Genomic DNA, 21,791 nt, shown 5'->3' with positions numbered 1-21,791 from the left:
GCTCTGACTGCCCTGATAGGTTTAGGAGAAAAGACAAGCCATATTTTGGCATGTAAAATGCATTCAGGCCAAGTCTCTTTCACACAACCTATGAAGTAGGGGTAGAATCTCATGAAATTTTAAGTACAACAGAATGCCAAATGACTACTCATTCCAGTGAAGACATGCTGCAAATAAGACTTAGAAGATGTGCTGCAAACAAGACTTAGAAAAGTGTCCTCAGAGAAGATTCTATCATTCTGCATTTGCTTCTGAAAGTTGAAGCACACAGTTCTAATGAGCCCAGGAAGAGGTTGATACACAGTTGAGTTGGCATATGATGTGCCAGAGCTCAGGACTTCAGGGCTGCTGTCAGGTGGTTCCCGGGCTCTTCTGGTCCTCACCTTCACTCAGTGTCTTTTTGTTGGTGATGTAGTTCAGCAATGGATTACTGGCCCAGAGACTTGTTCAGTATTGCTCAGCAGTAGCAAAACACTGTCACCAGTTGTAGGTAGCCAACCCCAGGTGAGAAACTTGATAGATGTTAATGCTCACGGCTTCACACTGGCAACCTGCCCCTCAGTGATCATGCTCTCTAAAATATACACCATGCTAAATTGTGTGGAAGAATTCTACATCTAGCCAAACCACAGGAGCTTTCAAAAGCCAGCCCAATAACATTTAGAAGATTCACTCTCCAAAGCAAGCTTGCCAATGCCTGAGTGCCCACACACTCTATTAGCGCCAACCTCACCTCCTTTTACAATGCACACATCCACCAAGATATCACTGCCTGTGGTGGTTGAGCGGCCTTTCCAATGGACGAGGTGGATGTGAATGTAACACGTGAATGAATTAGCATTTACCAACAACTGGAAGAAACAAATTCACTCTCTATGATATGATGACGCAGCTGCTCTGTGATCTAGACCATCCCCCTCTCCTGCGTCCTCTCTCTTTCCCTCTGCCTCGATGGACCTCCAACTCAGCCCAGAAGGATGTGTCCTTTCTAGCCAGAAGCCCTATCATGGCTTCCATTTCCAGGCCCTGATTCCTGGTTATCTGCAGCCAGGTCTCGGTTTCAAGGTAGTCTCTTCAGATCCCTTCCCTACCCGAACCACAGTGTGGGCTCTGGCCCCACCCCTTACTCTCTACACCACCATCCCACATTATGGTCTTCCTGTCCCTCTCTGTGACCCAGGACTGCCCATGACCGACCCCACCCAACAACAAGCTGTTGAACCAGGTGCCATCAGGGGTAGAAATGACCAGAGATGTCTAACTTGAAGATTTCACAGATAGTTAATGAACCAGTGAAATGACATAAGAGGAAGTCAATGAATTCTAACCTCAAGGATAAATCCTATGGTACACTGGCTCTCAAATTCAGCTGTACACTGGAGCCACCTGGGAGCTGGGCATAGTAGTGACCACTGGACCACCCACTGGCCCTGGGCTGATGGAATGGCTCTGGGCTAAAATGGGACACTGAGGTTTGTAAATTACCAGTTGAGTATAATATAAAGCAAACTTTGAGAACACTGTTTTCCCCCCCACTTGAAGAACTGTGTGCATACAGATGCAGAAGTACACAAATCTGCAGCATAAGGCTCCTTGAGATCCATAGATTAAAAGCACTGCAGCCACCAGCACCCTGGCTAGGCACACCACCAGCCCCCTGGAAGCCTCCTATTTCCACCTTCCAGATGATCACAGCCCTGCCATCCAAGCATGGAGGAGTCCTCCCTGCTGAGAGACATCAATGTGGAGAATGGAGAGGCTGGATGAGGCCCTATTGAAGGGAGGATGGGATCTGAGGAGTGCACCAGAGAGAGGAAAGATGGGAAAGGGAGGGAAGCTGGCGAGGGCAGGGCGACAGCATCACTGGAAAAGAGGCCCCAGGAGGAACTGCTACAGACTCTCAGCTGAAGACACCCGTGCGGGCCTGAGGAGTTCTCAAGCACAGCCTTCCTTGCCTATGCGGGAGCTTTGTGTTCAATAGACACTTTGCAATTCTTTTTTTTTGATTCCGGGAACCACTACCGTGCTGGACTTGGATGAGTTGAGTGATAAAGGACATGCAGGGACCCACATGCAACAAACAGGTTCACTGATGGCACAAAGGTTCAAAGTGAAACTGTGTCTGCCCGTTATTACAAGTCATTCTGCGGCACTCTAGTTCAAACAGGGACAGCCACAAATTCCTCACTGGGAACACGCTTTACTGCCACAAGTGGAAGCTGCTGGATGAACCCACTTCACTTCTGAACTTCTCAGCTCTCCTGAGCAAGCACATTCAGAACCCACTTCAGGCCCAATAGGAAAAGTGTACCTATAAGAGAGCCCTTGTAGCTCCGATCACCAACGTTAAAGAGGAAAGCTGCTCTTGGAAGAAAATCCATTTGCCAATGTTTCACTGAAATCAATGGTTCCCCCTTACTCAGAAGACAAACTGGAAATGCAGGAGCCTTCATGCAGGGAATCTGAATTTCCAATGGAACAGTGCTTCAGAGAGAAACTGAGAGTGCCGGCTCTGAGAAGCGGTTCCACTTCATGCAGCTTCAACCAGAAACAAAACCCAATGTACTTACAGAGAACAAGACCGTTCCTTCAATTGGAAGCGGCCTGCACAAAATGCTTCTGTTCTGCACTTCCAAGCTTTTCTCAGCCAGCACGTTCAGACGACATTTACACCCAAAGTGCAAATTGTGCTACCCAGAGATCCCTTGGGACATCACCAATATTCACATGGAACATTGGATGGTTGACAAGATCAATGGCCCAGAGTTTCATTGAAATATTTTTCTCAATTTTTCCTGAAAACTCACTGGAAATGAAGGTACCCACGAGCAACAAACTCTGCTTTATACAAGACACAGAAACTTCTAAGTAAAGCCCGTGACTGCTGGCTCTGAGAAGGGGTTCCAATTCCTACTAGTTCAACCAGGCCCAAATCCCAATATGCTCTCTAGAAACACTTTTACATCCTGCAATTGAAGCTGTTGCACACCCTGCTTCTCTTCTGCACTTCACACTCTTCTCACCGAGCACATTCAGAGAACAGTGCAGGCTCAATATCCGAAGTGTGCTAGCTGGAGAGCCCTTGTACCTCGCAGCACTTGCTCAGATAGGAAGCGATGGGACTGCTGGGTGGATCAATTCCTCAAAGATTCTTTGGAATCCATTCCTCAAGCAGATTCTGAAAACTATCTTGAAATTGCATGAGCCTGTCTGCAATGATCTGTGCTTTACTGAGTGCATAGATGGTTCCAAGTGAAACGGTGCCATCAGCTCTGACAAGAGGTTCTGCTTCCTGCATGTTCAACCAGGGAAAAACCACCACGTGTTCACTGAGAACAAAGCTACTTTGTGCACAAAATTTTTCTGTTTGCCCCCTACAAATGCATCTCAGGATGCACATTCAGAACACATTTCCTGCAAAATCATGACAAAGTATCATTGCAAAAGTCCACTGTGGTCTAGCATCACCAACATTAATTAGGAAATGAATTGCACAAGGTTTCATTGTATTCCCTTGGTCTCCTTCTTCTAAAAACTCATTGAAACTGCAGGTGCGTGACAGCAACCAACTTACCATTGACCAAGAGCACAGTTGTTTCCAATGAAAACTGTGCCTGCTAACTCTCAGAAGCCATTGGATTTAAGGCTACTTCAGCCAGGTACAAAGCTCAATGGGCACGTGAGAAAAATGTCATTTCCTAATGTGGAAGCTGCTTGCCAAAATTCTTCTGTGCTGCACTTCCAAAATATTTTCAGGAAGCACACTCAGAGCACAGTTTCAGCCCATATGCAAAGAGTGCTAGCAAGAGAGCCCTTGGACCTAGGTTCAGCAACTTGGAGGAGAACTGTGGGCCCACTGGGAAGAGCAATTCCCCAAGGTGGATTGAAATCCATTGCTCAATTGTTTGTCACAGAATTCACTTGAAATGCAAGTGCCTGCCTGCATTGAACTCGCATTGACCAATTGTACAGATGCTTCAGAGGGAAACTGCCACCTCAGAGAAGCGGTGGTTCTTCATGCTAGTTTAAGTAGTGACAAACCCCAGTGTGCTCACTGAGAACAAAATGAGCTCCTGAATGTTGAAGCTGCTGAGAGACTGCTTTACTTTTGCACTCCCAAACTACTCTCAACAAGCACATTCAGAGCCGAGGTCAGGCCCAAAATACAATGTTGGCTGACAAGAGAGTCCTTGCACCCAGGATCACCAATTTTGAGAAGGCAATGAGGACTGCTGAAAAGAACAATTCCACAAAATTCCATGGAAACCCACTCATCAGACCTTCCTGAAAACACTGGAAATGCAGGTTTCATGCAAGGAACTCTGTGTGACAGATGGCAAAGTTTGCCAAATGCAAACATGCCTACCAGCTCTGAGAAGCCATTCTCATTCACACTTCTTCAACCTGGGAAAAATCCCCATGAGCTCACTGAGAACAAGTTAGCTTGTGCCACTTGAAGCTGCTTCCACAAACAGTTTCACTTCTGCACTTCTAAACTGTTCTCATCAAGCACATTCAGAGCACAGTTCAGGCATGAAACACAAAGTGTGCCAGAAAGAGATCACCAACTTGCAGGAGGAAAGAGGACCAGCTGAGAAGATCAGTTCTCCAAAGTCTCATTGACATCCACTTGTCACATTTGCTTACAACATACACTTGAAGTGCAGGTACCCAAATGAGTGAACTGTTTTGGATCAATGGCACAGAGGCTTCAATGTGAAAGCATGCCTGTCAGCTGTAAGGAGCAATTTTTCTTTCTTCTAGCTCACACAGAAAAAAACACCATGTGCCTACTTACAACAAAGTTAGTCCTGCAAGTTGAAACTGCTTGCGGCAAATGGCTTCCATTCCCCACTTGCAGCCATCAGTGGTTGACAGATGGCACAGAGGCTTCAATGTGAAACAGTGAATGCCAATCATTACAAGTGCTTCTGACACACTCTAGTTGAACCAGGGACAGCCCAAAGTGCTCAACGAGAACACACTTTGTTCCTGCAAGTGGAAGCAGCTTGCACAAACTGCTTCAGTTAGAAAATTCCAAGCTCTTCTCAGCAAGCACATTCAGAAAACAGTTCTGGCCCAATGGAAAAAGGGTCCTAGCAAGAGGATCCCATACCTATGATTACCTTCATAAGGTAGCTTCCCAACTTCTGTGTGGAAGTGTGTTTCTCCTTGGCCCTTATGCTGTTTTGGAGACCACTAGCTCAGCTTTGTGCAGGATCATCTGACCTGGACTTTTTGCAAGACCTGTACAGCCCTCACACATGCTCAAATGCTACAGGACTTTGCAGACCAGTCCAGGCAACAGTAGGCATCCATTCATTGTCTGCAGTCTACAGATTCCTAGATGCATGGCATTCATTACCATCAAACGCAGAATTTTGATCAATAGCATATATATATATATATATATATATATATATATATATATATATATATATATATATCATTCCAATCTGAATCAAACAAATCAGAAATATCCCCAAATCCAAAGAGTGGATCCCCATTGTGATGCTACCAGTGGAAAATTCCACAGCTGACCTCATGGGATGGTTCACAGTCAAAACACAGCTGCATGAAAAATATTCCATGACATGACCTTCTGGTTATGTGGAAAGTGGCATGTGAAGTACACATGCATGTCTTCTTCAGACATGGGATTCATTTGCAGGACACCTTATGCAATTGAAAATACTCCAAAATGGGAGAAATCAGAACCACGTCTCCAAAGTATTTCAGAAGAGACCAACTCCATCTGTGTATGTATCTCTCAGTGAGTGTGTGTGCTCTAGTGTGTGTGTGTGTGCTCTAGTGTGTGTTTGTGTATGTGTGTGCTCTAGTGTGTGTGTGTGTGTGTGCTCTAGTGTGTGTTTGTGTATGTGTGTGCTCTAGTGTGTGTTTGTGTGTGTGTGTGCTCTAGTGTGTGTTTGTGTATGTGTGTGCTCTAGTGTGTGTTTGTGTGTGTGTGTGCTCTAGTGTGTGTTTGTGTGTGTGTGTGTGCTCTAGTGTGTGTATATGTGTGTGCTCTAGAGTGTGTTTGTGTGTCTTTGTTTCTGTTTGTACCATGATAGCCGATACTTCATTGTCCCCATTGGAAAACTGACTCAGATACTGCCATCTGCCAAACTCCTAAAAACCAAACTTCTTGCTGATAGAATGAAACATTCCTTCCTGTTGGTTTGGATGTGTCCTTTAGGAATCACTGCTACATTAAGTACACTCAAATCATCACAGTAGATCAGGTAACAAAAACATATATATTTTAAAATAATAATATATTAATGGAAACAACAAATACAGGATAGAGTAACAACTGTGTTACTAAACAAGGTCAAGGACAATGGCAAACTACAGATTCAAACTTTCCAAGCCAATAGTAATCAATGTAAATATTCCTGGGCTGCCTCAGCCCCGCCCAGGCACACAGCAGCAGAATGGTTTTGCAAGCATCCTCAGGAGGGCTGGAGCCTTCTTTGCAGGACGAGTGGGAGGTTGAGGCTGGATCCACTCATCATTCTTTTGGGGGAGGCTCCTTTTCCTCAGCACGAAGTTGGATTTTGTGTGAGGGTTCTTGGCATAAAATACGTTGGCCTGCGCTGGAATCCTCAGCTCTGAGGAGAGAGGGGTGTACAAAACAAGGTGGCTCAGGAGGTGCTCCCTAGGACACCCCAACATCTGAGAGCCTGTGCCAGAAAAGGCCAGAGCCACACACCTGAGAGCTCCCCAATTCAGCACCAATACCAACAAAGACAGCCTCCACAGTCCTCCCTGAGGAACTAGGCAGAGCACTTCAACAGACCTAATGTCTGTTCCTACCAAAGGCTTTGGACTCCAGAACGTCTCAGGTCCTCTTGCATCTGCCAAAGCACACCACTAGGGTTTGCATCTGAAATCTCCCACAAAAGGCTCCTGTGCCGAAGATTCAGTCCCCACATGAGCCATCTTCATAGGTGGGTTTGGAGGGAAGCATTGGATGGTGAGTGCTCTGATGTCATCATGAAATTCTCATTCAAGATGAATACTCTACTGGGAGGTGGGAGGGACTGGAAGAAAAGTGGAGCATGGGTGGAGGAAGACCTAAACAGGGGTGCGCCCTGGGCAACAGTACCTTGTTCCTGTTGGCTCCACTGAAACCTCATTCTCCAAGTAGAGGTCCTCCTTCTCCTCTCCGTCTTTCTCTCTCTCCCTCTCTGCCAGCCTCGTTCTCTCTCTCCCAGTCTATGCCTTTGTGGCAAGGGCTGAGGAGCTCTCCACTGCCACACACTAGAGCTTTATGGACAGCCCAGTGCACAACCAAAGAGAAAGTTGTGAAACCCGGAGAAAAGGCCTAGGATTCCTCCTCTGAGTTATTTTCCTCAAGTATGGCCACAGTGAGGACAGGCTGACCAGAACAGACACCACATTAGAGCCATGCTTCTGCGTTGGTGGAGCCCGCCTCCATGTGAATCAGGCTTCTGAGAATGGAGGCCACATTACAAATGCTGCCCTACTGAGAACAATGGTTCCAAAGACCAGCAAAGGGAATGCTTCCCTCCAACATGGTGTATGGCCCAGTGGTGCCATGACCCCGAGTGGGGGAATACAACAGCCCGCTTCTCCTTCCTCTGAACACCTGTTTCCTGTCGCCCTCCTCTAACCTAGAGCCTGTTCTCCATCCCTTCTGGGTTGGATGTAGGGATCTCTGCTATGAATTTCTTAGGCTACCAAGGCCCCAGACAGACTTCCTCTTCCATAGACTCTACTAACCTAACAGTTGGTTAAGATAGGAGACAAGTGATCCTAGAACTCATAGGGATGGTGGTCTTCAGCGCACATAGGCTGGGATAATGGCTGCTGAGGTGTTTGGCTCACAAAAACCAACCAACCAACCAACGAAAAAGCACTGGCATTATTATCAGATGACCTCTGTGGCCAACGTGCTCAGGAAACCCTCATCTGACTTTAGTTAGGGGTCATAACCTGGCTATTGTGATCACTCCTTGGCAAGTGGACTCAGGTGCGGAAGACCATGGAATTTATGCAAACACAGATGATTCAAGCTGTCTCCCAGGCTGTGTTTTCTTCCCAATTTCATCCTGTTACTGCTTGCTAGAATCCTGGCAATGCTCTGCCCAGGCAGTGGTTTTCTGGTCACACACAAGGCTTTCAATCCTACTGCTTCAGTCCACAAAATGCCAGTTCTTTAGCCCATGCATTCCCCTGTTCCTCTGAAACCACTCCTATCCCAGACCATGAAAGCATACTGCTCCTGGAAAGAGGCTTTCCTCCTCACTCCTCACTGATGTCAGCTTTGGATGCCTGTTCATGTCCAGGGGAGGCACCTGGTGGGGAGCCGCAATATCCACTGAGATACACCATTGGACCTCGAGACCTTCCACCAGCAGAAGTGCAGATTGCTTTGTGCACGAACCCAACACATCTGTTGGAGTGTTCTTGGGGGTCAGAGACTACTCTTTGGTGCTAAGAGTTGACCTGAGTCCACATCCTGACCCTTGCTCTCTGCCATCTGACTGTCCCACTTACTCTGACGGTGAGAGATGATTTGGCCCAGCTCATATTCCTCCGGCTTCTCCTCAGTGAGCAAGTGTAGCTCCAGGGCCCTGCGGATGACGTCAGGAGCCCTATCCTGGCAGGTCACCTGGAGCAGCATGGGAGACAGGCCTTCAGGAAATGGGCCTTGAAGTGACTACTCAAGGACAGTGGGCAGGGGCATTCTGGAGGCACCTCCACTCTAAATACAGGGCAACATCCATGACCCTACTACCTGAGGCTGGCCTCCTGCTCATCGCGTGGGCTCTTCCCACAGGCTACTCGCCCAATCCTTGTACATAGGACTTCCTGGACCTGCCATTGCTCTTTGTGGAGCTGCACTCCTCTCGAAGTGAAAGGACCCCACTACCTGCATACAGATGCAATCTCATCCCACAAGTTGGGAGGAATGGGACAATAGCCTCCGAGATCCCAGGTCTGCCCGAGGATGCAGGCAGCATTGGGAATGGCCTGGGCACAAAGCCTAGAGGCTTTGGTCTGGATCGCCAGGGCCAAAAACAGACCCAGGAACATGACCACACACAGGAGTGTTGAAAGATAGCCACGAGAGCTCCTGGCCTCCAGAGGCTCAGTGCTGGCTGGGGTGTAGGAGGACACCTCATCCGGCAAGGGTGGTCATTGGAAAGGGCTCCTGTCCTGCAGGTTACCTGGACATTTAGTGTGCTTGCTCCATATCCTTATCAAGACCGCAGAGAGACCCTCTCAGCTCCTTGTTCAAGGAACATGCAGAACCTCACACTGCTGTCCTCCTCCATAGACGTCAGCATCCCATACAAGGGAACCTGCCACCTAGGTCCTGTCCTATTCTCATCTGTCACCCATACCTGCCCCTGCCCTTCTGGACTGCATGCTGCCACCTGACACACAGACTCCCTCAGACATGGCGGTGGACAAGCTGCTGCTCTCCCTCATCTCAGCTCCAGCCCTTCCTCTCCCTTCTTGATTCCCATCTATCCTCCTGATCATCCAGAAGCTCCAATGCAAGAGGGCATGAGTAGTCCATGGTATTGGACCAGTGTCTGCTCCCCACCCAGGTGTAAGCACCAGGGGACACCCCTGCTCCCAGGCTTACCAGGACTTTCTTGGCCATCTTTGGACTTTGTGTTTCCAAGTGGACACGAATTAAGCAGGTGTCTCCCACCTGCTTGTGGGAAAGCGGCCTGGAGGACTTGCAGGTTGATTCTGAGAACTGTGGGGGATGGAACATCAGCAAACCCAGAAACAGAAAGCCACCCCAGCCTGTCAGTTGGCTCTATGGGCTTCTAGCACATATGTCCAGGTGATGAGGCCTCTTATTTCCCAGGTGGAAGTGGAATGGCAGCACAAGTACAGCTTGAATAAGGTAGGTGCTTACCTCCTTTCCCTTGACCTGGGGGCGTTTCCTCACGATGAAATGATATTTTATCCGCGGATTCATGGACAGATACATGAGTGAATGGTCAGGGACCTTGATTTCTGCAGAGCGAAGTGGAGAGAATTGTTAGGTGGCACTCAAGGATTATACCACAAAACACCCACAACCCCTGAGAGTCTCCGCCAGGGCGAGCCTGCACCAGACTTGAGAGCCCTCCTATCCAGCTACAGTGCCACCAGAGACTCCCTCAGTGATTGTTCCCTGGAGAAGATGATGGACAGGATTCTAAACCAAAAGAGCATCTGACAATGGAAACAGCACCTGGGGCCCCAGAACTTCTCAGTGCAGGTTGGATCTGCCACAGAGACACTGCTAGGCTTTGCATCAGGATTGGCAAAGGCTCCTGTGCTTAGGCCTTTCTCCCCAGTGCAGCCATGTTCACACATGGGCATTCAGGGAAGCGTTGGATGGTGGGTGAATTCATCCACTTGCCCTTGATGAATCCACTCATGGATGAATACGCGGAGGGGAGGTGGTATCCATCAGAGGTGTGTTGGGCATGGACATGGGAGGACTTCAGCAGGGTGGTGTCCTGGAGAACTCTATTGTTTTCTAGGTTCGCTCTCCTTCCCCTTGTTTCTCATCATGAGCTGTCTGCTTGGTACTTTTATTCTGGTTCTTGTTCTACTTCTGGCTCTTCTTTCTGTCCTGCATCTTCTTGTAGTTCTTTCTGGGTCTTTTTCTTGTTCTTACATGATTCCTTCTTGTTCTTCTTGTGTATCTCCCTCCACCCTTCCTTCTGTTCACCTCCTTCTTTTTCTTCTTCTTCCTCTTGCTCTTCATCGTGTGATCCTCTCCCGACTCAGGCTTGTCCTCTTTCTCCTCCTCCTCCTTCTCCTTCTTTCTCTGGCAACGGTGGGGGGTCCTGAGGAGTTCAAATCTATCACACTCTTCTGCCCAGATGCAGCCTGTGTTCAGTAGGCCAAGATGAAATCAGTTCTCAATCAATGGCCAGGAGTGAAACCAAGACCAAAGACAAGTGACTTCTTTCTTTGTCATTGTCACAGTCCGGAAAGACTGAATAACAGACACCGCATTCTGGATAGGCTTCTACCTGTGGTAGTCAGCACCTCATCTGGACCAGGATTGCTAAAATAGATTCCACCTCCATAAAGCTTCCCCAATGAAAACAAGGTTTCCAAAATCTAGGAGAGAGCCAGCATCACTGCCACCCTCCTGCCATAAGGCATAGATGCCATCACACCTAGTGGGTTCCAGGGCCCCGGTAGTCCTCCATTTTGATGTCGGTTACACACAAACCTCCCTGGTCTGGAGCCTGCTCTCAACTGATGCTGGGTTGAAAGTGTCTGTTTCTGAAATCACCTTTGTAGATTCTCAGTTTGGTAATTCCTTATTGATTGGCTTATTTTTGTACCAGGGATAAAACCAGAGGCACTTAAGCACTGAGACCATTCCCAGGCCTTTTTACTTGGGTACAGGCTCTCCCTAAATTTCTGAGGCTGTTTGGAAATCCCCATCCTCCTGCGCTGCCTCCCAAGTCCCTGAGATTCGCAGACACTGCCCCTTGCCCAGCTCCTTGCACCTCAGTCTTCCTCATGTGTAAGACAGAGCCAACCCAAATGAGGCGGTGTATGAAAATGGGAAAACTCACTTACGTGCCCGACAGATGGTGGGTTCTATTGTGGACAGGCTGGGATGGTGGAGGCTAGGAGTGTTGGGCTCACAAGAAAGGAAAGAGCACTGGCATTGTGGACAGCTCAGCATTGTGGCCTATGTTCTTCAGATGCCCTCCTTTGTTGCTGGAAGGAATAATAACCTGGCCATTCTGATATCTTCAGGAGATGGGCACCCAGGCACAGAGGACTTGGAATTGTTCCAAAAAGAACCCAAACAGGCTGTCCCCTGGCCTTGACTTCCTCTTCACTGAGTCCTGTTCCCAGTTGCTGCAATCCTGACATTCTTGACTTCTCATATCCTGGCCATGGATTGGGACCTGTGCTGCTTCCATCCATAGCAATGCTGATCCAATCAGGACCCATGTTCTCCTCCTCTTCATTTGAAGGCATCCTTATCAGTGAGCCATAAACCAAACTGCTGATGGATTGAGCCTCTCTCTTCCTTGCCCCTCATCGATATTAGCTTTGCATTGCCAGACCAGGTCCAGGTGGGAACACATTTAGGGAGGTCCAGCAGCCCCCTGGGGGCCTCATTGAGCACTTCCACATTGGACACGCTCATCACTGCACTTGGTTTCCTGCACCAGGCCCACCACACTCTGGCTATTTTGGGGCCAAGGCCCACTTTCTCTTGTGAGTTATCCTGAGCCCACTGTGGATCATGTCTCCCCACTGTCTGATTGTCTACTTACTCTCATTCTCAGACATCATTCTCAGCAGCTCAAAGTTGTCTGGATCCTCCTGCTGCAACAAATTTTGGTCCAAGGCCCTGCGGATGAGGCTCGTCACCGTATCCACACAGGTCACCTGGATCAGGGTGGGACAAATGTCATCAGAGAATGGCTTTTAGAGGAGCTACCCAGAAGACTGTGGTCAAACATTCAGGAGAAACCTCAGCTACATATACAAGGGCACAAGCTTGTTATCCTGCTACCTGAGTATGGCCTCCATATACCCCCTGGGTTCTTGCAATGTGCTACTAGAACAATCCTGGTACAAATATCTGCCTGTACCTGCCATCCCCCCTCCCCCTGGGGAGCCACATTCCACTCAGCTCAAAGGACCAAACTGCCTATGCACAGACACACTCTCATCTCACTGAGACGAGAGCAATGGGCCAGGGACCTGCGCACCAAGTGTGCTCTGGGATGCAGGCTGCCTTTGTGGGTGGAAGAGGCAGATGCACTGAAAATGTTGGTTCTGACTGCCACTACACAAAACAGGCTCAGATACAAGAGTGTGCACTTGAGTGCTTCATGATAGCCTTGAGAGGCCCTGGCCTCTGGAAGCTCGGTGCGGGTCTGGTTGGAATGAGGTACTTGACTCAGCACTGGCCGTCACTGAGCATGTCTCCTCTGCAGCTGGACACCTGCAGCATTAGCGTGTCTACTGCACATCCATAGAAATACTGCCAAGAACCCCTTTAGCTCGTATTTACATACATGCAAAGGCTGACATTCTGAAGCTTTGGCATAAACCCCCAGGTGATCCTGACCCCAAATTCCCACACCTAGCCATGCTAAGGAGGTTCCCTTCCCTGCCACCAGGAACACATCCCCTCCTACACATGGGACAAGTCACTGCCACCTCCTCTGCTCCAACCTCACTCATTGAGAATACCAAGTTCTAGGCACTGCAGCCTGCACCCTGGACATATCTCTGACTTCATCTGTCCACAGCACTTCCCTCTGCACTTCTGGCCTGCAAAACCCACAATACACAGGCCCACTCACCGCTGGAGCTGGGCATGCTGATGCTCTCCCTCCTCAGGTCAAGCCCTTAAGACGGACCTCTCTCTTCTTTATTTCCCACCACAGCCCCGGGGTTGGCTGTGTCTCCTGCCTTCCACTCTGTGGACACCCAGGAGGCAGCCCTGCTGTCGGGCTTACCAGGATGCACTTTGTCTCCCTCAGGCTCTGTCCCTCTAGGAGGACGTGAACAAAGCGGCTGTCTTCCACCTGCTCGCTGGAGTGAAGCAGTGAGGAGCTGCTACTGGTGACTTTTCTCAGGCACCACTCACTGCTTTGGGTGGCCTGGGGCAATGATCCTGCAGCCACTGCAGAGCTGCTGCTCACAGCTGCTGGGATCCTGGATGCCACTGCCACAGAAGGCTCCAAGAACTGTGGGGGATGACAACATCAGCAAAGCCCCGCACCTGCACCCCACCCAGCCTGGCAGTTGGCTCTGTGGGCATTCTACAACATCCATCCAGAACCTGAGGTTCTTGTCCCCTTGGAGGATGTGGAGTGGCACCAGGAGTAAAGAGTGAAGAAGGTGGCTGTTTACCTCCTTTGGCTTGACCTTCAACGACTTGCTGGCAGCTGTTTCCCGAAGAAGAAAGTTATAATCCACTCCTCCATCCAGGTCGTAATATACGTTCCCATCAGCAGGGATCCTCAGCTCTGGAGAGGCAGGGGCAGAGGCGTGGTAGGTGACACTCAAGGAATACACTACCCAACATCCCCCACAACTGAGGGCCTCTGCCAGCTCAGGTCTCACACACAGACCTGAGAGCCCCAGAATCCAGCTACTGTTCCACCAAAGACTCCCCACTGATTCCTCCCTGAGGACCCTCTATGCACAGGAGGTCCACTACAGGAACACCTTTCACGGAAATAGCCCCTTGTACCCCAGAACCTCTTAGTTCACGTTGGGCCCACCAAAGAGAAACAGCTAGACTTTGTATCTGGATTGGTCCCCAAAGACTCATGTGTTGAAGGTTTTCTCCCCACTGCAGCAATGATCACAGGTGGGTTTGGGGGAAGCACTTGATGGTGGTGCCTCCACCTTGCCAGTGGATTCATCCACTCATACAGGGCTACACTAATTTGAGGAGTATGGTTTGGAGGTGTGTTGAGCGTGGGTGGAGGATGTCCACAGCCAGCAGGGCTGTGCCATCCAGAGCAATATATTTCTCTTGAGTTCCCCACTTCTGCATTTCCTGCTCATGAATATAATTCTCATTCACATTTTTATTTTTATTTATTTTATTGTTATATATTTATTTTATTGTTATACTTCTTGTTTGGCTTGTTTTTCTCCTTCTTGTTCTTGTTCTTCTTCATCTTCTCCACATGCTTCTTCTTAGAGTCATCTTGACCTTCTTATTCATGGTCTCCTCCTTCAACTTATTTTCATTTTTCTTCTCCTCCTCCTTGTCCTCCTCCTCCTCCTTCTCCTTTTTCTTCTTCTTCCTTCTCCTCCTCTTCTTCTTCTTCTTCTTCTCCTTCTTCTTCTTCTTCTTTCTCTCTCTCTCTCTCTCTCTCTCTCTCTCTCTCTCTCTCTCTCTCTCTGTCTCTCTCTCTCTCTCTAAGAGTTTACAAGCTGTGAAGGGTTCTATTCTACCACACTCTTCTCTCTAGAAATGGCCTCTGGTCCGAAGTGGACTCAGTTTGCAATGAATAGAAAGATTGGAAGCCAGAAATGATTCTTCATTGAACTGCTTTTCTCATGTACTCATCTAGGTCAGAAAAGGCTGCCAAAGTAGGCACCCTGTGGTTGTCTGTCTTCTTTGACACAAGACAAAGAAGCCTCTCTTCTTGGCCCCTCGTGGATAATAGCTTTGCAATGCCTCCTCAGGCCAAGGAAAGAACACATGATAGGCAGGTCCACAGCCCCTGGGGAACATGAAGAACCTGCAGATTTATGCCCCATCATTACACTTTGTTTTGTGCACAAGCCCCACGAGACTCTTCCTGGGCATTGGGTCAATGCACACTGTATTTTGGCTCCCAGTTATCCCGAGCCCACTGTGACTCACTGCTCCCTACCCTCTGATGGTTCCACTGATGGCCGTGGGGAGTACCTAGTGGAGACCCCTGATGTCCTGGACTCCGGCTCTGCCCCTTCCCAGGGAGAAGGCTCTGGCTCTGGGGTTGGCTTAGGAGCCGTGACAAGAACTAAGCTTGTAGCTAGAGAAAAGATGCCAACATGACTGCCTTGCCCTGACCTTCGCACAGACACACAATACCCCTGCTGCCAGGAAGAACTCAGGCCCTTAGTCCACACAGGACCTCTTTGCAGACTGGGGTCACTTCCTGAATGGACAAAGGCTTATCCTAATTTCCAGCCCAACACCAGGCATACAGACTCCCTGCAGTGGGACAACAGTCGCACCTTTCCTCATATACCCTTAGGTACTCACCCCAGTCCGCCTGGCTCTCAGGCTCTGCCTGGCTTGATATGCCATCTTCAGTTAGGGCCAGGAGGCGGTGTGCTTGGGGCTGCGGGTACAAGCCAACCAGCAAGAGCCCCATGTACGGCAGCAGCAGCTGCAGACTCAGAGAGCCTGGAGGCTGATGGGAAGCCTCGGTGTAGAAGTTCACCCAGGTCCCCAGGAAGGAAGGTGAGGCACTGTGGGGAGGCAGGTGTGGAGTCAGCAAAACCCAGGCCTTGCCTTCGCCACGGCCTCCAGAGCAAACCCCTGACCCTACACTCCTGAACCGTCCCTGGTTCTGAACACACCAGTCCACCTCAGACCAGACACAGTGGCTGTACAGGCAGGGACAGGATAAGTCGCTAGGCAAAGAGCCTTCAAGGAAGGAGCGTTAGATCCATGGTATGACCAGCTCTCCCCTCCTCTGGGCAGGCCTGACACTCTTCTTCCTCTTGGCTACATGCTCTCCAACCTGGAGTGCACCTTCCAGGAGTGTCTGTCGTCCTGCCCACTCTTCTCAGGGCTCAAGAGACACCTCCTCCCCTGGCGTGGGCTGCAATGCTACCTCATTCTCTGTGAGCTCTCACTGAGTCCCCCTGAGTAGCAGGGGACCTCTCTTTTCCCATGAGTGCAGACCACATCTCTGTGGCCCTGGGGGAGGACAGGGAGGTGTCCCAGGGGCTTCCCCAGAGGACCATGACTCCACCTACAACTCCCTGCCTTACCCCTCCTACTGTTGAAGCCCCACACCTTACACTGCAGGCAGCAAACAGAATTGGGGAGAGCAGTCTCTCCTCAGCCTTCCCAAGTCAAATCACCTTGCAGGTCCCTATTCTGGAAACAGGAGCCCACCCTCTTGACCCCAAGCCCATTCCATGTTGAAGTAGGTCCAGGGGTCCACCATAGTCACTGAAGAGGACAACGTGCAGTTATGCCCCATGGAGTCAGGGATGCAGTCACATGTAGGATATGTACTCATGGCACCTGCAGTTTTAGGCTGACCCCCATGAAAAGGGACACAATGGCAGTCATTTGCACCCCATTTTTCACTGAATTATGAAACGTGACTGGAGACGTGTCTTCACACAGTGGGTGCTTTCTCCATGTTCATCAGTGAATGAGCCCAAACTGCTGATTCCCACATATCTCTGGGTGTGGGAGCTGCCATGTCCAAAGCCCCTGTCCAGCTATGTCCCAGCTAGGACACTCTGTCCCACTATGTATACTAACATGTCTTTATTAACCCAAAAGTGCTTTCCCCAAGGCCCGAGTTTTGAGACGCCTCTGGCACAGATCTACGTTCTTCACAAAGCCAACATCAACCAGAAAGACCACCTGGCCTCACTGAGTCCACCTGGGAATGAGCTCAGCGCACACCATTGAGCTGTGGTGCCCAGTGTGTGGGGACTGCTCCACGGACCTCTGTGGGTCAGCTGGAGTCAGGATGGTTTCTCTGCCTGAGAGGGGAGTTCACTCCCCTTGCAAGGCTGTGGCAGGCACCTCCAGGACTCGTCCCATTCGGGGCTGACATTCCACTATGAGTGTGGTCCTCTATCTCATTAGGTATCACAAACCTTTGGGTCCCTGAGAGGTACATGGCAGCCCCAAGACCCAGGCATGAGGGGGCTACACACTTGGGCTTGGTGGTCTGGTGCTTACCTTGGGAACAAGAGATCCAGCACCTGCTGGGTGGGGATGGAATCCCAGGAGATGAACCCCATGTTGCTGCTGAAATCTAGGTTCCTCCCACAAATGACAGGCAGGAGCTCATTCCTAAGCTGGTCCTGCCTGTAAGGTTCAAGGCTCTGTACCCTGAAGGGCTCCTCCGTGTTCTGATCATTTTCACCCTGGGTTGGGACCAAGAATGGTGGGTTCAAAATGGAAATGGTGACAAACAGAAAAATGACTTGTGCCAATACACTAGAGTCAAAGCACAATGGGACAGTTCCCATCAGTACAAACACACACACACACACACACACACACACACACACACACAAACACACAGTCAGAATAGGAGTCCTGGGCCATTCATCAGGGATCAGACTAGAGGGCCTGCTGGGCTCACCTGCCCTGTGCTACTCACTGTTACTCTTGAGCTCCTCTGCGACAATCGCCAGAGGCTCTGGCGTCTAAGATGAAGCCTCACCCAGTGCATCCACAAAAGGGCTAGTTGGCCCTCCTGAGATTCCTGGGAGCCTGAGGCTCGGCATTGTTTGCGACCACAGGAGAACATCCTTCTCACTCCAGTGTCTCCAAACAAATGAGCTCGGATGGCTTGGTCAGTGAAGTGGGTGCCTGGATACCAGGGTTCCATGTTCTGTTTGATCCATTGTCAAGGCAATGATGTCATTTCCTGTGCCCATACCTGAGCCTCTTTTCACATAAGACCACTTTCAAAAGCCCTATGGGCTGCTGATTTCTCCTCCATGCCTACCCATCTCAGGTGCGCAGGTGTTCACCAACAACTACCCAAATACCCCCACCAGCATCTGCCCTGCTTGGTGCCAACAGAATTCCAGCTTGGAGCCTTCACAAATGCATTCACAACCAGTCCTTCCCTCTCAGCAGCTTTTGGACCCTAGTCCCATCATTGTGCAACTCATGGTGTGCCCAGTCTTTTCTGAAAAGTAGGGTAGCATCTAATCTCTAGGGTTTATTGTGTCTATTGGCCCATAACACCCTCTATTCTCTCTGAAACCAGAGATGGGACTCACAGGTGGCTAAAGCACAAATGTAGAGATGGGACAATCACAAGAAGGGGAGAGACAAAGAATGCACCCCAACTCAATCAGGCCTGTGTCCCACACAGGGACGTGGCCCATGTCCGTCCCATCGTGGCTGCAGTTCCCACTCTACATCATGGCAAGTTGGAGGTGACTGAGATGCAGAGGCTGCTCCCCTCTGCCATACAACTTCCCAAGGCTTCTCCTAAGATTTCAAAAGGGCCAAGTGTGTCTAGTGTTGGGTCTCACAGAGACTCCGAGGTACCACAGCATCCTGCTGCCCAGAACCAGTTCACTCCTCACCTCAAGGGGGCTCAGCCTCTGGATTCATGGGAAATGAAGTGGGTACAGGTGATGGGATATCACCTCCAAGACCGACTTATGCCAAGTCCATGACCCCTGTCTGCATCCCTGTCTCCAGCACCACTCCCCCATCTCTCTTTCCTCCTCAGAGCAAACAAGTCCATTTAACAAGTGTGTCCTGTGATAAAGACATGACAGTCACCCGTCCTCTCATCACAAAAACACTGAGGCTCAGCCAACATGGATCCCACCAGGAACACAGCCTTAAACTCAGACTCCGATCCTCCCAGCTGAGCCTCAGTGGATCCTGGACTCCCAGCCTCCTGAGTCAAGGAAACAGAGGTGCCTAGCCGAGCCACCTTGCATGCAGCCGCACACAACCTGAACTTATCAATGCCCCTTGCTCTCAGTTGTGAGTAAGAGGGGAGGTGGTGTTCCACAACCCTGGACATCAAGTGCAGTCTCCAGGCTTTGGGGTGTGCCCTGGCCTCTCTCTATCTGCCCAGGCCCTCCAACCCACACTGGCCTTTTACCCAACCTCCTCCTAGGGCCAAACTCAATCCTGCCTCTCAATTTCTGCTGCCTTCCCCAACACACTGCTCCCAAAAATGAGCAGGGCTGGCTCTCGGTTATCATGCTGGTGCCAGAGGCGTGCCACCCCACTGACATAATTCTGAGTCCCCACCTAGGCACTCCAGCTGTCTTTGCCACACCTGGCCTGTTTGGGCTCTGGCTCTTGCTCTTTTCTTTCATGTGCATGTGTTTTGAGGTTTTGAGTTTCTCCCACTGCAGAACTGCACCTGTACCAGGGTAGAGCTCATGAGGGTGACATTCAGAGCCACATCCAATCCCATCAGGACTGCTAACTGGGGTGACTGCTGGAACACAGTGATGAGTGAACACATGGGAGGTGGTTGGACCCACCTTGCCTCTCAGGGGCTTCCTTTCAGGACAGGAATGTAGGGATGGGAGCCCCTGGCGTGGGATGCTTTGGACAAGGTGTGACCATGGGCTCTCTTTCCTGGCAAAACTGGCTCCACTGAGCATGGAGAGCACCGTCATTCCTGGTGGCTAACAACAGCCCTGGACCCCAGAAAGGAACCCACACTCCAGACCTACACCTGAGTGTGCGTGTCCTCGAGGAAATGAGGTCTCCTGATCCCAGGTGCAAAGGGGTAAGTCCTCTAACTCCAGGGGCCATGAAGGGACATCTGAGTTTCCCTTGTCCTTCTTTCCCTCTCTGAACCCAGGGTGTCCTCACACTAACCACAGTTAGGACCCTGGCCTCATTCCTCAATGAGGATCATGAGGCTCCATAAAGGACAGTCTCTAAGATGCTCAGTGGACCAACACCCTCTGCACAATGCATAACCCTATTCACCCAAGATGCAAGAGGATTTCTATTCAGGAAAACCAGGAAAGGGAGAGCCTTTCTCAAGGACACAAGGACATTAGTGAGTGAGGGAGTGATTAATGGATGGAGAACTGTTTCCACCACCAACTTCCAGGAGCATATATGGCCCTTTGGGCACAGGTCCGTACCCTTTTTTTCCAATCAAGTTTTTCAGAGAAGTGAGGCTGCCTTCTAGATGGCACCTCCACACTAAGGGGGCCTCCTACTTCTTCCACAGGCACGTAGTGAGCAATGGGCCTCCCACTATGTGCATCTGAGAACACTCTGTGGGCATCTGTAGCCTTTCAAGACCCTGGGAACCATGGGGGCACCCCAGCACCAGCAGAGCATTTGTGCACATCACAACAATCACCCCGGGTGAGAACTCTCCATTCCACTCTGTACTCTGCCCTGCCATCTGCACTGATCAGTCCAACCCCTCTCCTTGCTGTCTCTTGATTATACTACCATGGTTCCCACACATGGAGGCCAGGGTGCTTGTGGCCCACCCCAACCATTTGGGTTCCAGGAACAAATGACACAGTGGAATGTGTTTGGGAACTTCTGGATGACGGGAAGTCCCACCCTCCAGGTTTTCATCTTCAACACAATGAGTGCAGAGGGAGCCAGGAGGGCTCTGTCAGGTAGAGAGAGGTGGGAGCTGACTGAGCCTCAACTAAGTGCCCAGGACTCTGGGTTCAGAGCTGGTGTTATGTGGAATTGCTGAGAGACGTGAAGAAAACCCAGCTCACTGTATGCAGACAGCAGATGCCCTCACGTGGTTAGGCTTCTGTGCTTCTCAGAGCCCCAAGATGTTCCACAGGTGTGGAGGTGGGGAACCCACGTGCCAGCCCAGGCTGCTCCTGAGCACCTCTACCTGGATTCGAAGCACGTGACTCTGCATCAGAGACATCACATCAATGTGTCCCGGCCCCCCACCCCAAAAGTTCTCTCAGAGACACTGAGGTTCCACTGGCTCTGGACTTGCCCTTTTCTCTGGGATTCTGGGGGCTCATTAATTAGGAAGTCACAACAATTCTCGGCACACAGGCTGAGCCCACTGAGATCCCAGGAGTATCCAGGCATTGCTTCTATTTATAGTCCATCATGACCCACGGCACAGTGGACACGTATTGCACTCACCTAAAGAAACCACCAGGCCCAGGGCCTTCGTGCCACTGGCCTGCAGAGACCTGGAGGAGGAGGCAACCTACAGGCTCCGTGGAACCAAAGACCCTAGATCCTGGGATCTGAGCTGGACACACAGCTCATGTGCACACAGTCACCACTGTCACTGAGAGTGCACTGAAACACCCGCAGAGTTGGCAGTGGACCTGGTATGCCCACGAGTGGGGGTGATCTGCATCCCTTGAAAATGATCCTGTCCAGAGAAAGGCAAATTTTGTAGGACTTCACTTATCTCAGATTCTCAATTATCAGGTTCATAAAAAGATAAAGTACAATGTTCTTTTCCTGGGCCTCAAGGGCACTAGAATTCAGCATTGATGGCAAGAGTTAGTTCTGGAGTTAGTTCTGGAGATGCATGGTGGTGACGCCTATACACCAACATAAACATGGTTAATGCCACTCAACTGTGTCCTCCAAAATGGTT

At 50.1% G+C, this 21,791-nt stretch overlaps 1 protein-coding gene across 1 annotated transcript; it reads right to left on the bottom strand.

Annotated features, from left to right (window-relative positions):
• Nucleotides 1-6,265: 6,265 nt before the first annotated feature.
• Nucleotides 6,266-17,478, bottom strand: LOC308632455 (uncharacterized protein; the record flags this gene model as incomplete). The annotated part of the gene is made up of 9 exons (XM_081264551.1): nucleotides 6,266-6,611; nucleotides 8,524-8,638; nucleotides 9,623-9,739; nucleotides 9,905-10,005; nucleotides 12,294-12,408; nucleotides 13,491-13,721; nucleotides 13,888-14,051; nucleotides 15,746-15,954; nucleotides 17,417-17,478. 9 exons carry the CDS (start codon nucleotides 17,476-17,478, stop codon nucleotides 6,406-6,408), a joined length of 1,320 nt encoding a protein of 439 aa, XP_081120677.1. The 3' UTR covers nucleotides 6,266-6,405.
• Between the last annotated feature and the right edge of the window lie 4,313 nt (nucleotides 17,479-21,791).

The sequence above is a fragment of the Spermophilus citellus genome (genome assembly GCF_964194105.1).
Source record: "Spermophilus citellus genome assembly, chromosome: 13".
Classification (NCBI taxonomy): Eukaryota; Metazoa; Chordata; class Mammalia; order Rodentia; family Sciuridae; genus Spermophilus; species Spermophilus citellus.
Note: the sequence above shows the minus strand (reverse complement) of the source record. Positions and strands in the feature narration are given on the sequence as shown.